The 17,065-nt window shown below is 39.0% G+C and overlaps 1 protein-coding gene across 4 annotated transcripts in view; it reads right to left on the reverse strand.

Annotated features, from left to right (window-relative positions):
• The window catches only part of ASXL2 (ASXL transcriptional regulator 2), a 130,471-nt gene that overhangs the window by 26,935 nt on the left and 86,471 nt on the right, over positions 1-17,065 (reverse strand). For 3 of the 4 annotated variants that reach the window (XM_058164700.1, XM_058164702.1, XM_058164701.1), the window contains exons 3-4: positions 16,790-16,898; positions 14,926-15,079 (exon numbers count right to left, since the gene is read on the reverse strand). In XM_058164700.1, coding sequence (XP_058020683.1) covers positions 14,926-15,079; positions 16,790-16,898 — 263 coding nt within the window. Of the gene's footprint in view, positions 1-14,925; positions 15,080-16,789; positions 16,901-17,065 lie in introns of all 4 variants that reach the window. The other variant, XM_058164703.1, reaches the window with a different exon arrangement.

Below are 17,065 nucleotides of genomic sequence, written 5' to 3' on the forward strand. Positions count from 1 at the left end.
TTAACCCCCACTCCACCCCCCTCCTGCTGCTTCTACAAATAGGGCAACATTTTTGGCTGGAAGGCATATTTAATAGCAGCTTTGCTGTTCAGGGTTATGGACTGACAGGTTTAAACTGCTATCATTTTGAAAATGCTGATATACAGTTATAAGCTATCTTCTCAAAAACAAGCAGTAACTTGCCATAAAAGTTTGCTCCTGGAATGGAATGTGAATCTCAGGAACTTAAAGGTCCTCCACTTCAGGTTAACTAAAAGAACTGTATATGACTCAATCCCAGTACATGAATTTTCATCACCATATTGTCTTTAGTGAATATATTGGAAATTCCATAGACTCAAAGAATGAAGTATCTTACTTTTCTATCCTCTCTATTCATCTATTAATTCTTCATGTAAAAATCCAATATAGTAGAAGAGCCATGAGTTTAACTGCTTTCTAGATACTCTTGCATTGCATGAGGAAGGCCAGATGTAAAATTCCATACAATATCTCTAAAAGAACACTGAAGTGTGACTATATGTAAAAAATCAGGGCAATTGTGGACATCTCAATACTCCAAGTATTGAGTGTTTGTAAACTTCTTTTCACACCATGCATTCAAGTGGAGGCTATATAGGGGAGGTCCAAATCTATCCAACAACGTTTTAAATATGTATCAAGGGACATAAAAAATGTTTCCAGAGTCTGGACTATATGATGATCCATAAGTATATTTCTTGCATTTGTGTGCTACTGAAAGAATTACAACAAACTTCATAAGATACTCCAGATAAACAATAATTGCCATTATTGATCTGCGTAGCTTAGCAGTACTGCAATTGAAGCTATAGCGTTTGGAATATTGAACACAATCCGTGTGACTATATTGGATCCAGCATATTCCTTCATGCAGTTTCCATCTACCTCCAAGTTATGAATGGTAAAATGGTTTCCTTGACAACTGCAAAGCTGTTTGGGTCAGGGAAGACAAACTATTAAGTATACTCTTATTGAGAAAATAAATAATTTTGAGACCTTTTTGGCACATATTGGAAGAGATCCCATTCTAATAAAAGAGCACTTGGAACATTAATTTTATTACCAAGCCTCAGAACAGTTAGCAATCTGTAACTGAAGCAAGACTCAATAAAGCAATCCTCTCCAGAGCCACATGCTAACTCTGTTGACACTTCTTCCTGTATTAATTACATCCCCTTTGAACTTTCAACAATCTTCAGTTGAAATAGAATAGGACTGAGATGAAACCATGGTGTTTAAAATACTCCAGTGTAGCAGTATAAATGAAAAAATATGCTCGTTTTTTAATATAATTCTTTTATGTACAAAAGTTAATGGAACAAGACAGACTCTTTCAGTAATTTGATTTTATATATTCTGCAAAACCAAGCTTTTCTGCATAACAAAATGCCTTTTGCACAATTTTTTAGAACTTCAATGCATTTCCCTTTTGTCTCACCATTGTCCATGTGGTTACAACTCAGAGGAGCTAAAATTTAGCAACACTTAGAGGAATAAATATTGTCTATTATTTACAAAGTAAGAGAAAGAAGGTGTGGTTTAAGGCAAATTAACTTTAGACTTCAATGGGTTTTTTAAAAAATCAGTGCAAAAAAGAACAATTAGTCTGGATTGCAAATTAATGCTGAAGTACAGTAGCACTGGGGGACCAAAGCAGGAAAAACTGCTACTGTATCTACTTACTAGAGGAAAAACTGCACATGCTTTTTTTCCACTGTTTTTACCAAAAGTGGCACAAGATTGGATGAAGAATTTTGAGCGGCATCATTTTTTCTTAAAGACAGCTCTTAACCCAGTGTATGAACAATATGAGTGACTGAATATTTGATGAACATAACTTAAGTTATATATACCAAGTACAAATGTATTAGACCCAAGTCCAGAGATGATATAACAAAAACCAATCCTTTATTTACTTACACCTAATGGACAGCATTTTACCAAATTAAATTATAACTTTCTAACCTACTAGACAGATCTTGAGAAATTCTAGATAGGATGTGGCTACTCTGAACCTTTCCCCCATCCCCCATCCATCTTGCGACTGCATAGTCTCTTAATCTAAGCCTCTCTCTGAGAAAGTTCTTTGTTGCCAAAACTCTCCCACACTGCCAGGTACATATTCCATCCCAAAATGTTACTGTATATTTCTCCTTTTTTTGAGAGAATCTTGATGGAGGAACGTTGAGAATATGTATTAAGATTTTGTCACTAAGTTGGACAATAATTATTTAACTTGTATTGCAACCTTCCTCTAGTTTTTGTGATGGGGCATTGGTCCTATCTGATATGCCCTTTCTCATTGTGTTTGACGGGAGGGGCCAGGATGGATTATTCTAGACTCTAGCTCTATGGACTGAGTTGAATTTTCTGAGGTTCTGCCTCCCTGGTGACGTTCCTCAGTTTGACAATGAAGGCAAAGCGAATGGAAATCCATCTGAAAAACACAAACAAAACTCCCCACCTTTTGGGAGTCAGACCAGACAGGTAACAGAGTGGGGCTGGCCCCTCCCATTGAACACAACGAGAAAGGCGTATCAAGTAGGACCAATGCCCCTTCTCCACAGTGTATCGACTGGAGATGCCAGGATGGGACATAGCAAAGCCTGGCAGTCCTACAGGCGGGAACTGTCCTGCTGGAAGGAGGGCCGTCCAATATATGGAGTTGGGCGGTAATCGGCCGCTCTGCCTTGTGAAGGGAGCACCTTCCTTTTGTCCCTGATCTCAATGAGCAAAGATCCAGAGACTGGCCAAATAGGTTTTCCCCTTCAAAGCGGGCAAAGGCTAATTTCCACTTATTTTTAGTGTCCATACGCCAGTGACGTAGCCATATCATATGGTGAGCAGACGCCATGGCCTTCGCCGAAAATTTGGCAGAGGCCAAAGTAGCGTCTGCAGTATATTCTGCCACAGCCAGGATCTTAGAAAGAGCCTGGTGGGCCTCACGTCCTCCGGCGCCAAACGTGACTGCAGCTGTCATAGCCAGCACACTGACGCCCTGGTGAAGAACGACACTGCGTTCGATATCCGTATTGCCCAAGAATCTGCCAGGTGAGCCCAGTGGAGGGTCGATTCCTTTCTGCACTCTTCTGCCTTCAATGCATCCTCTGCATCAGGCGGGAGAATGGAGAAGAGGACAAGGCTGCCACCAGGGTATCCACCTTGGGAACCTGAATCACGTTAAGAAGGTCAGAGTCAACCCCAAAAAGTGTATTCTCCTGACTAGTGGGCCTTGATGCAGTGGCCGGAGATGTCCACTGTCTACGGATCACCTCTAAGAACATCCTAGGGATAAGGATCGTACCTGCCACTATGGCCTGTTCTGTGAACAGGAAATCTTCCTGTTCCCCAAAGTCAGTGGGAGGCTCAGGTACATTAAAGTCCTTCCCAGGGCGTGGCCATGACTGTGGTGGGGTAAGGACCTTTCCTTCACTTCACAGGGCTTATTAATGAAGATTTATGAGAATTTATGCCGTTTGGAATGCACTGTTATGGATGAAAGTTAATAAATCATGAACTGAAAGTGTTAACAGTCCAGCAGATTGAATTTAAAACTGGTAGGTCATCTGAAACGGCTTGAATTAAGGAGTTTCTACAGCGTGGGTTGACCGAGCCGGCAGACAAGATAAGTTGGAATAAATTACTGTGTTCTGTTTTTCCAAAATTAACTATCTTGTTCTGTGTTAAAAAAATTTTTTTCTATTGCTGAGGCTAAGGAGTGAATATTAAGGACTGAATATTAAGGACTGAATTTGATAATGAGAAGAATTTTTTTTTTTTTTGAGCCTTCCGGAAGTTCAGCCAAGAAGAATTTAATTGAAGAGAAGAGAAACTGACTTTTTATTGGATTGTTTGGCAGTAAGAGGATTTTACTGAGCTAATTTTTTCTTTATTTTTTTTTTCTCTTGAGAGCAAATTAATAGCTTGTTTATATTACAGAAAAAAGAAAAAAAAAGGATTTTGCTTCGTTTAAGTTGGTTTGTCTTCCTTTCTGCTTTGCTGACGTGGAGGAAAAATGGCGCTGATTAATGTTAGCTGTGAAGTTTTGTGTTTCTTTGTGGAGTATCCTTGAACTTGAGAGATAACAGTGCAAATAAGCCGCTTCGCTTCAATTAAAAGACAGTCGTCCTTTGATCTTCACTAAGACCCTCTGTAAAATTGGTTTGGAATCTAGTTTGGAAATTTTTTATGACTCAACAACTTTCAGAAACGCAGCAACTTGCTGCAGCTTTAAATAAAATTGGGGAAAAATAGCAGGACTATCAGAGCGTATAGATAATTTGACATTGAAACTGACATCTGAAATGCAAAATTTAAAGCAAGAGATGAATGAAAACTTTGCAAAACAAAAAGAGGAAATGATAATGATTAAAGATGAAATGGAGCAGATGCATGTGTATGAGGTAAAAGTAGATCGGCAAATTGGTAAAATATTTTATAAAAATGAGCAGCAAGATAAGAGAATCTGTCTTTTGGAAGAAGAGATGAGGAAATATAATTTGTTATCAGAGGAATCTCAGAAGAAAAGGAGGATAAATTGAAACAGCGGGTTTTGAAATGGATTAATGATTTGGATACGCAACTTACGTTCACAATAGCAGACCTGGCAAGTGTTTTTAGAATTGGATATAGAAGGCAAAATGGTTCTAACAGGAATGTGCTTGTCAGGTTCGCAAATCTTGGTGATAAGTTGGAAGTTATGGCCAAGGTGAGAGAGTTGGGAGATGCTTTGAACTATTCAAGTCTTCCCGGATATATCAAGAGAAGAAAGGGCATGGAGATTTTTTAAAACCAATCACAAAAGTTTTGAGAGATAATGGAATTAAATACAATTGAGGCCACCACAACAATTGAAATTTTTTATAAAGGAAGGATGCGTACAATCACCCCAGATATAGATGCATTATTATATTTACGGAGCTTGGACTGATTGAGATGGAGGATTTAATGGAGATAAAAGATCAAATGCTTCAGATGGGTGGAACATACGTGGAAACATCAATCCCAGAAGAAGAAAAGGGGCTATTGGAGGCAAGACTCAAAGGGTTAAAGAGGAAAGAAATATCACCTGTGTTGGTTGAACAGAAGAAGAGTCGTGAGGATACAGTAGGAGAAGAAGCAGATAAGAGTCTTGGAAAATATGAAGCTGAATGCGGGTCATCGCTATCTTTTTTTGAGTGATGAATTTAAATAGACAGCCGAAGAAGTGGCCGGGCATTGGCGTCCCTCTCCCCATTCTCTTTATAGAGGCGAAATCGATGAGGATGTGGGGAAGAAGATTGTTTGTACTTTATTGTTTGTTTTGTTTTTTTTTTCTGTTTTCTTATTGTTGTTTATATGTTAAATATGGTAGTTTAATGTCGGGTGGTGGGCACAGAAAGGAAGATGCGGGATAGGATTAAAAATTTATATTTTAAATGGGAGTTATAAAATAATGTCATGGAATGTGAAGGGTACAGGAATCAGATTAAAAGAAGAAGATTGGAGTTTAAGATTAAAAGGATTTACCAGACATTTTATTTTACAAGAAACCCATCAGAAATCTGAAGATTCAAATAGAATGTATATAAAAGGTATGCAAATATATGAAAAGCATTTGGAACTTCAAAAGCTAGAGGAGTTGCAACACTGATATCAGATAGGGTGTACTTTGAAAACATAAGGTAATTTTGGATGAAGATGGAAGATATGTAATAATTGTTGGAAATCTTAATGAGGAAAAAGTGACACTTGTTAATTTATATTTACCGAATGAAAACAAAGAGAATTTCTTGAAAAATAACAAAAATTTTGGAGAATGAAAGTGTAGGAAAGTAATTGTGGCTGGGGATTTTAATTTAATCAGAGATAAAATAGATAGTACTAATCCCACCCGCTGTGGAGGAGCAAATAAAATGGGGATTTTAAATATGTGGATGCTCAAACGGCGTGGTTGATGTGGAGAGAGGTTAAAGGAATTGAGAGAGTATACACTTTTTCTAAGATATATAATACATATTCTAGAATTGATTATATTTTTCTTTCTAAAGATTTGTTGAATAATGTGGATAAGGTAGATGTGGAATTTTAAAGATTCTGATCATGCAGAAGTTATGGTGGACTTAGATTTTAATTTTGAGAAAAAGAAGCTATTGGAGATATGACGAGAAATTGTATAAAATGAAAAGGATAAAAATGGATACTTAAAAATTGGAGGAAAGTTGGAGATTAAATGATAACGGGAGGTTAAATTTGAAATTGTTTGGGATGCGATGAAAGCGGTGTTTAGAGGAGAGTATTAAATTATCAAGTAGGAAATATAAAAATTATAAAATTAAAATGGAAAGAGATAAAAATCAGATTAAAGAATTGGAAAATCAATTTTTGCTTACTAAAGAAAAAAAATTCTTCAGGAGCTTAATATGTTAAGAAATAAAATGATAGAAGAAGATACAGAGTTAGTAAAAAGAAAATTGAGATATTTAAATAGGAATTTTTGAATTTAGTAATAGAAATTCTAAATTATTGGCAAAGATGGCGAAAGATAAAAGAGAGAAGAGAGAAATTGGAGTTTTGATAGATGATAGAGGTATAAGATGTTATAAAAAATTAGAGAAATGTGAAGTGGTTAGAAATTTTTTTCAGAATCTATATTCAAAGAAACCAATTAATCGGGGGAAATTGCAAAGCTATTTAGAAAAGTATGTGGTGAAAATTGATCAAACATATAAGGAATTGATGGAAGAAGATATAACACAAGATGAGATTAATGGAATAATACAAAAATTAAAATTAGGGAAAGCTCCAGGTGAGGATGGATTACCTGTTGAGTTTTATAAAGAATTTAAAGAATTAATAATACCAAGATTGCAAAATTATTCAATGGAATATTACATGGTGGGAAGTACCTTCGTCATGGAATAGAACGGTGATATCCCTAATTCCTAAACCAGATAAAGATTTAGAAAGGATTGAGTCCTATCGGCCCATTTCTTTAATTAATCAGGATGCAAAGATATTTACTGCTATTATAAGTAATAGATTAAATAGATTTATAGATAGATATATAAGTTATAATCAAGTAGGTTTTGTGAAGGGTAGATACATGAGTGATATTGTTAGAAGAGTATTAAATATTATAGATGTAGCTGAATATAATGGTGATAAAATTGGTATAGTATCATTGGATATTTTTAAAGCTTTTGATTCTGTACAATGGGAAACAATTAAAGTAATTGTGGAGGCTTTAGGCTTTGGTAATAAGTTTATACATGTTATTTCAAAATTGTACCAAAAGAGCAGTGCAAGAGTGAAGGTGAATGGAATATTAACTGAAGAGATAAAATTAGAAGCTGGTACGAGACAAGGATGTCCCCTGTCCCCAACATTATTTTTATTGGCTATGGAAATATTGACAAAAATGATAGAAAAAGATGAAGAATTAGAAGGATATAAGGGGTATAAGATAAATTTGTATGGATGATACTTTAATTATTTTGAAAATGTAGAGAAAGGTCTGAAAAAGATATATAAGCATTTGATAGAATTTGAGGAAATGACAGGATTGAAAGTAAATTGGTCAAAGTCAGAATTATTGATGGATAGTAATGGTAATGAGTCTGAGAATATGCAAGAGCAATTTGCGATAAGGCTTAAAACACATTGAAATATTTGGGTATAGTGCTTTCACTTAAGGTTAAAGAATTGAAAAAACTTAATTATGATGTGGTGATTAACGAAATTGAGAAGAAGATAGATAAATATAAAATTTTAAAGTTGTCTTGGTTTGGTAGAATTGCAATGTGTAAGATGATGTTGCTGCCCAAGTTCAACTTTTTATTCGAGATGCTACCACTAAATTTGACAGAGAAAGATATTGAAGGATATCAGAAAAAACTGGATAAATTTTGCAACGGTGGCAAAAGACCTAGATTAGTGAAGAAAATGTGGTATCAAAATCAAAAGGAAGGTGGATTAGGAATCCCCAAATTATTTAATTATTACTGTGCGTATGGTATCCGGATAGTGGTAAAAATACTTAAAGGTGAAGATAACTATTGGAGAGATTTAGAGTTAAGGGATATAGAAATTTGGATCAAGGTGGTTTTAGATAAAGCAAATTTAAAATGTGTAAGTAGAAGTTATTGGTTAAAGGATTAAGTAAAATGTGGAACAAATTTGTTAAAATTTTAATTCGGATATAATCTTTTGGGGAGACAACTGAATTTGGCGATTAAAAATAATATAAAACGTAATGAAGTGATTAAAGAGGAAAATATAGAAATTATTAGAGATTGGATAAAAGTTATGGGAAATGAAAGGAGGAATAAAGAAATTATTGAAAAATTAGGGTTAAGTTGGTTTGAAAAATACAGATAGAAAATGGACAAAAAAACTAAGGGAAAATTATTCGATAAATAGATGTGAAACTGAATTTGAATGTCTAGTATCTCGGATTATGAAAGATGAAATTGGGCTAAAGGGACTCGTTAGTAGGGTTTATAAGATTATAAATTCTGATGAAAAATTACAAAGAGTGATGAGGACAAATTGGGAAAAAGATCTTAATATTGAAATACCAGAGTCAGATTGGAACGTGAATTGGAAGAGTAGAATTATGAGAACTTTATCTATAAGGATTAAAGAGCACAATTATAAAGTTGTTTGGAAATGGTATTTGACTCCAGTAAGATTGTCACAAATGGATAAAAAATTAGTAAAAATGTTGGAGATGTGAGATGGAATTGGGGACTTATGAACATATGTGGTATAATTGTGATAAGGTTAAAAGTTTTGGCAACAATTGGAGAAAATGATATTTGAAATGATGGGGAAAGTAATAACATTGAGAGTGGAAACTATATTATTGTTGGTAATTAAGGAAATAGAATTAACAAAATATGAAAAGAATTGATTAGAATTATGATTATAATAGGTAGAATTATAATAGCTAGATATTGGAAACTAGATGTGATTTTTAGAATAGAAGAGTGGAATTCTGAAATGTGGAAATTAGCTTTAAATGATAAAATGACATGTGATATTAAAATTAGAAGTGGTGTGTATAAAGAAGATATTTTCTGGAAGACTTGGAAACCATTTGTGGACTTTGCGCTTGGAACATTGGACGCTTCAGTACCTGTACCTCGAGAACGTGGATTTTGGCAATCATGAGGATATATCCGAAGACCCAAATCTTCCTTTTATGTATAGCACAAGGGTGTAATAATGTATTTTTTTTTGTTTGTTTGTTGTAAAAAAAGTAATAAAAAAAAAAAAATTAAAGTCCTTCCCAAACGGGCAGTAGCCCATGCCTTGGCGAGCAATGGCTTGAGGAGGGTGGGATTGAAATTTCGGTCAACCCCGAAATTGCGTTTTGTCCAGCGAGTCCTGCTCAAAATCGGAGAAGTCTCCCTCACCCTGGAACCCCTCCGAATGTGCAGGTGAAGAAGACTCATAATAACTCACCCCCTCAGCAGATGGCCCCAAAGGGTCCACATCCAAGTCAAGAACCAAACCCAGATCGGGCAATTGTTGGTGCTGATGGATTCCTTCAGCAATCCCTCCCCTGATGGCTCGATCAATCCACTGCTGTATGAAAGGAGACATATCCTGCTCCTGCCAACCCCCCGGATGGAGCCCTGCCATGGTGGGGGTAAATGTCAGCTCTGGAGTCTTACATGTGACCACCGAGGGGCCAGGCCACTCTGGGTGGTCCACCAGGTCCTCAGGTGACCAGATTGAAGCGACTCCTGACTGGGAGACCACCTGCTGCGCTTGCTGCAAAGTGGTATCAGGGGAATGGCGCACTGCGTGGCATTCTGCCCTCGTGTTAGTGGCATGGCCCTGTGTAAAGGCACTTGCAGAAGCCTTTGTAGACCGTTTGTCCAAGGTCCTTTGTCGCTTTTGTGCTGTCCATTCCTCTGCCTTAGAGGACCCCCTATGCGCCATGGCCTTAACCCATATTTTGGAAGCTGCTGCCAGGCTGGCAGTCCTTGGCCTAGTAGTTGCTCTGCCCACCTTATCAGGCAAAGGAGACCAGGTGCCCCCAGCTGAAAAATTGGAGTGCTTCCCACTGTCCTCCATTATTTTGCCACATGAAAAGGGGTTACAGGCAGCTTTCATATGCAGAAGGCCGCAAGGGAGCGAACCAGAATATAATGGGGCCTGTAAAAGGCCTTTTGCCTGGTTCTCCTAGGACTAGGCCCAGTAGGGGTGGGCCAGGCAGCAATGCCTTTAAATTAAGGGCGTAGGGCGAGCTGAAGGAGATATGGCCGAAACTTGAAATACTGGCCTGAATCCCGAGTTCCTCAAAGAAGAAGGTCCAGCAAAATGGCTGCCCGTAGTCACGAAATGTCCGCCTGAGCTGTCAGACCACGATTAGTCTGCAATAACAGGCCTAGTTGCTGCTGTGGGAGGCAGGCCTGAGGTCAGGGCTCCCATCCGCTGGTATGGAAAGTCCTGCCTCACCAATGCATACTGCCACAATGCCGGGGAAGCGCAGCCGCCCAGACTGAAGGGTCTTGGGCAGGAATGTGGCAAATTGTGCCTCTGACTCTGTGCAATTAATCTGGGAGGCGCGCCAGGCTGCGAAAGGCTGGCGTGGTCCCAAGCACTCCGATGATTCTCAACGCGCTCCATGCACCTGGCTCCATGGAAAGAAACGGCCCACGCCCAGGCTTAAATGACTGAGTTGAAAAAAATGAAGAACATCACCAGGGAGGCGGAGCCTGAGAAAATTCAACTCAGTCCATAGAGCTAGAGCCTAGAATAACCCATCCTGGCACCTCCCGTCGATACACTATGGAGAATAACTTCTCAACTTAGAGATACATACAAGATATGAAGCTGTTGCAAAGCTACTGGCATTCAGAACCCGCTGTGGGACCAAATAGTTCCTTTAAAGCTGCTCTTTGTATGTGATGCTGCATATATCTGTAGGATATACAGGTAGTCCTTGACTTGTTTGTTCAAAGTTACAATGGAAAAAGTGACACAATCTGTACTCATACTTATGATAATTGCACCAACCCCAGGGTCACGTGATCACAACAGGGGCATTTGGCAACCAGTTTGCATTCACGACTGGTTGGATGATCTCGCAGTCACAAGATTGCAATATGCTACCTTTCTTGCCATGATTGGGGAAGCCCACTGGGGGAAGCTGGATTTGCTTAAAAACCACAATTCACTTCAGAAACATGATAATTTGCTTAACAATCACAATAAAAATTATTGTGAAATTAGGTATGACTTGACATACAACTACAATTATTTATGACAGGACAGAAATTCCAGTCTCAATGGTGGTTGTAAGTTGAGGGCTACCTGTAAAAACACATTAAAGCCATACATGCCACAGAGTACAATGTACAATATGTAGTATTCTTGATACACAGTCCGCCACTAATTCTCCCTTTGCTTATCATCGATCTGACAAGAGACAATCTTGTTTGTTGATATTGCCTGAAAGGCAGGTTAAATTAAAAAAAAAATAGTGCTAGAAAGTGACATTCCGTTGTGTCAGCAGAAGAAGGCTTTATTCTAGAAAGGCCTAATATGCATTGAGATCTGGACCAACACTGTATCTGTCCAATGTCCTGTTATGTGAGATGGGAGCCTATATACTGTAAATTTGTTAAATAAACGAACAAACTTCACTATAGTTGTTCCTACTCTGAGATCAATAGGTGGGAATTCCTCTTTCTAATTTTAAAGAGAGGTCAGAATGATACAGAAAGGGACAATTCCTGAATGAAGAAAACTTAAACTCTGATGTGGATCAATTGGTCTCTCACTTGAGTGAGGAAAAAGTAAGTCACCTGAGGTTTTTAAACTACCTTTTAATGATCCATTCTTTAAAATAACTACTAGAGCAGGGGTGTCCAAACTTGGTCCCTTTAAGACTTTTGGACTTCAACTCCCAGAGTCCCTCAGCCAGCACCTGTACTAGAGCCACTTCTGATCGTAACTGCTAAAAATTTGTTTTGATTTCCTATTATTTTGGAGCAAAAATACACAAAGAGTAATGTAAGTTCCCGGATGCGGTGGCTCAGTGGCTAAGATACTGAGCTTGTCGGTCGAAAGGTCAGCAGTTCAGCAGTTTGAAACCCTAGTGCCGCGTAACAGGGTGAGCTCCCGTTACTTGTCCCAGCTTCTGCCAACCTAGCAGTTCAAAGCGCATAAAAAATGCAAGTAGAAAAATAGGGACCACCTTTGGTGGCAAGGTAACAACGTTCTGTGTGCCTTTGGCATTTAGTCATGCCAGCCACATGACCACAAAGAAGTCTTCGGACAGTGCTGGCTCTTCGGCTTTGAAACGGAGATGAGCACTGCCCCCTAGAGCCGGGAACGATAGCACATATGTGCGAGGGAACCTTTATCTTTAATGTAAATTCCAAAATAAATTTTAAAAAATCAAAATCAAATCCCTTTGCATCTAGGAAACAGCCAAGGCAAATGAATGACACAGACCTCCTTGCTTTGCATTATTGCCTTGTTACTGCAAAAGATGTAATACTTAGCCTCCAGTCCGCAAAATACTGCATTTAATTTTTATAGATCTGGTCTACATACAGCCTTTACAATGTCTTTTCGAGAATCTATGTAGTGGTTTGCACCCTTGAGATTTGCAACACTGTTGTCAACCCTCTCAGGTAAACCAGTGTTGTGCCTCGTCCGTTTTCCCCGCAGCTGGGCCCGTCTTATCTGCTTCCGAATGCTGAGGAATGTCCTAGCATGCCTCCCGGCCCCAGCCCTGGCTCCATGCCCAGACAGGCCGAGGAGGAAGAAGTGCCTCCAGCCCCCAGCTCTGGCTCCATGCCCAGGCAAACGGAGCAACTAGACCCCTCCCCCTCCCCCACAGCATGTGAGCCTGAGGAAGGTCAATTACCAACAGCTGCAGACTGGAGTGACCCTCGCTTCAGGAGAATTGATAGGCGGTGTCAACAGAAGGAAGGGAGGGGAAGGCCTGGATAAGTGCTGAGTCATGGAGCCACACCCCATGGCCTGTATAAAGGATCTGCTTTCTGGCATTCTCTGAGTCAGGCAAAGTCTAAACATATCTTGTTGAAGTCACTTTCTGGTCTCCTGCCTGCCTTGAGAACTTTGCTAGGACTTTGGCAGAGCTGCAGAGGCACGCCTGATTCGGATTTCCCTGACCTGGCCGTCAGCGGAGGAGTGGGACACGACAACCAGACACGAAACATGATTAGATGAGCTAATTCTACTTTATTTCAAGGCTACTTTAAAAGAATCTTGCAAGCCTACAGGTTCAAATCTCCCACTGCCACTTTTAACCTGATCAATTGCAGGTCTTTCTTCTTCTGACAATTAAGCCACTGGGGGTTTCTCCCTCTCTTGTCAAATATTTTCTAGGAGCATCTCTTCCCCTCATCCCTCAAAGTCATTACAGCTGTTTGAATAAAGTGTATTTTTCTTAAGGACTGCGTTTGTTGCTACCTACTCGAGTCTGGGTCACAACACACCCCTGTGTACCCTTCCTAACTTACTGCTTCTAGTGCACCCCCTTCACCCTCTCCCTGACCAGCCCTGTACCTTGGATGCACCCAGACAGCCTTGCACACCTTCCCTAATTTGTGCCTTTTGTTCACCTGTTCACCTTCATCGATCTGTGCCTCTTGCACAACCTCTCATATATGTGCACTCTTCCGAATCCATGCCACACCTCTCACACACACATCCCTGACTTTCATGCATCCCCTCACATCCTTCCTAACCTGCGCTAACCTCTCGCACATCACTTCGTACCCATATGTATCCCTCCTTAACCTCAGGCCTTGCACACATCTCCTTGCACCCTTGTACAGCCTCCCCAATCTGTATGCTACTTCTCTTATTTACTTATTTATTCAATTTCTATAGCCATTCAACTCAACCAAGTGACTCTGGATGGCATACACTCTCACATTCCTGCTGACCCTCCCTCACCTTATGACCCTCCCTGACCCTCCCCTGCACCCCTCGCTCCCTCCTCCATCTGGTAACAACCAGCTGCCTGCCACTATGGGACTTGCAAATTCCTGCTGACTTCTCTGCTGACTTTGGTTGTGAGAAGCCAGCTGGTAGTTGCTTCAACTAATGACTTTGGGATTCAGTTAATGATGGCCACCAGGACTGCAGGGACTGATATTGCTAAACAATACAAGTGTACTTTACAACCACATTAATTAAGAGATGGAAATTCTGGTCTCAATTGCCATGGCAAATTGAGGACTATGTGTATCATTCCCACCTGTGAAAAGATGCTTTCAAAGCTTATAAGTGTTTGGCATTTTAGAGAAAAAGCAGACCATGGAAAGTTACAAAGCTCTGTCTACAGCAGGATCCGGTAGTGATGGCGGCGGGTGTTTCGGAGAACTGGTAGCAAAAATCCCTGCCCACCCATGCCCAGCTGAGCCATGCGATCATCAGAGGGTTTTTTTTAACTTTTAAAAGCATTTTTTCTTCGGCTGAAAAACTGCTTTTAAAGGTTTAATAAAAAGCCTCTGATGATCGTGCGGCTCAGTTGGGATTGTCAGAGGCTTTTAAAAGCATTTTTCTACCACTTCTTTGGCCGAAGAGGTTGTAGAAAAAATGTTTTTAAAACTAAAAAAAAAAAGTTGGCCCTGCCCACCCAGTCACATTACCCGCCCACACCAAGCCACGCCCAAAGAACTGGTAGGAACAAATTTTACATTTCACCTCTGGTCTAGAGCAATACTAGGACAATCCATAAAAGCTTCAACGTCCATCTACAGTTTCAGCTACTAGGCTTTAATCTGCTGCATAACCAGCTACAAAATTCATGAACGACTGCAGTTAATAAAACATCTTGATTGATTTTGCAATAAAAACCAATAGAGAGGAAGGACATACTTTGTTATGGAGATGAGATAGAAGAAGATATTTTTAAGGAATATCTACCTTTCCTTTGCCACCTGCTTTTTCTTCCTTCCTTATTGCTACTCTGGTCACTGCTACTGCTACAGCTGCTCTCTGAGGTGGGGGAATCTGATTGTATATCACTGCTTTCTTCTGAGCCTTCAGACAAGTCCTTCAGTCCATCAGGAACATCTTTCTGCAAATGAGTAACAGAGGAAGAATTATACAAACTCACAGGCAGAAGAATCTAATATGTAATGTGTAGTTTCATGTTTCAGTTTAACATAAAGGAGAATTAAAATTCTAAAACAAATTGATGCCACTAGTTCAAAAATGAAGGAACATGATCTAGGAAATCATGCATGTAAGCTCCATTAAAATTAAAGGCAATTATAAAAGATGACACAGACCTTATCTGCAGATAACTAATATGGATGGGACCGTTTAGGTGGCAGCATCTATTTAACTTTGGTTGATCTAGGAAAACTAAGTACATTTGGATCTGATTAGCACTTGAATAGGAGACTTCCAGAAAATCCCAGAACTATAAACTGGACTGGAAAATTTAACTAAATAAATAAATCAAAGAAGACGACAGTAGCAAACCAATATGATATAGCTCCCAAGAGAATTAAATAAATGTGTCTCTGAATTCACAAGGCATTACACTCAAGAGGAATTTCCTTTTTTAAAAAAATACATGGATGGATACAGGTTAGCGTGACAGCTCCAGAGGAAAAGTGGATCTCATACTACCCCAGTCCAAAAAAAGGACTGCCCACATCTCTCAATATCCCCAAAAGATGCCTCCCAAAGTTTCAAGGAATGGAGACTTCCACACATCTGTTCTTTTGTGTACCTCAAAACACCTCAAATTGTTAGTACAATTATAGTTAACATTCCATTTATTTTCTTCACTTACTTTCTTTAGTTTGTAAAAATATAATTCTTGGAAAACGATCTTCATGATAATACATTTTATCTTCATCAATACCTTCTACACTACATTCTCAACCTACTGGAAAGTCTATTCTCAGAAAAGAAAAACCCTAGCTTAGTGACAGAACATATGCAGAAGTACTAGATTCAGTCAGGAATGTAGACCCATGTCTGAAAGCTTGGAGAGCTATTGCCAGTGTTAATAATATTGAACTAATTTAATCAATGGTCTACCTCAATAGAAGGTTTCTTTTATTTCTAACAGCTTCTCGAATGCCTAACTATGGATTGTATGGATTTAATTCAATGAACTTCCTGTTAAGTTAATTAAGACTTTCAATCAATAGGTAACAGTTAGCTTGTGATCTACTGTATTTTTCAGAGTATAAGATGCACCTTTTTCCTCCCAAAAAGGGGATGAAAATTTTGGTGTGTCTTATACTCCAAATGTAGTCCCACCCAGCTTCTCAAATGGAGGTTTCAGAGGCTGAAAAAAGCATCAGAAATGAAGCTTCAGGAAAGAAGCCCCCAAACAGTTTTTTCTGAAATGGAGTTTCAGAAGTTTCAGAGGCAGAAAAAAAGCAAAAAAAAAAAAGCAAGGCACAGAGCTCACAACCAAGGAACCTTTTGCTAAAATTCACCCCTGGGAACAGCTGACTGGGGGTATTCTGGCAGGTGAATCCACCTGCCAATCATCTTCTTATTTTCCTCCCCAAAAGCTAAGGTGTGTCTTATACTCCAGTGTGTCTTATGCTCTGAAAAATACAGTAATCAGTAATAAGGGTCAATGCAGGAATATTGCCAAACCCATACATCACATATTGTCACTACTCACCATTTCAAAAACCATTTCAATAATGCCCAATTGGGAAGATTTGTTTAAAACATCTGCATCATAAATTTTTAAAAACTGGCAGTTTATAGTTTGAAATATAATTTAATGTTAAAAGATAGTGCACTCACTTACTTTCAGTGTATAGACCCCCATTCTTCCAGGAACCTTATAGAATATTCCTTCATCTCCACGGGAGTTGGTGTGCAGCATAGCATTCAGGCATGCAAGTGGAGAAGTTCCACTGGAAATAGAAATGCAGAATTAGCCACCAGTGATACGAAGTGCAACTATCACACTTTGTATCTGCTGGATCTATGCATTACAAGAGGGTAAAAGAAATGATCCAAGAAACTCTTGCCCAATTTTATTTATTTTGATTGCAGCTCAAGTCCGACTAACTTCTAAACA

This window comes from Ahaetulla prasina, chromosome 1 (assembly GCF_028640845.1).
Source record: "Ahaetulla prasina isolate Xishuangbanna chromosome 1, ASM2864084v1, whole genome shotgun sequence".
NCBI lineage: Eukaryota > Metazoa > Chordata > Lepidosauria > Squamata > Colubridae > Ahaetulla > Ahaetulla prasina.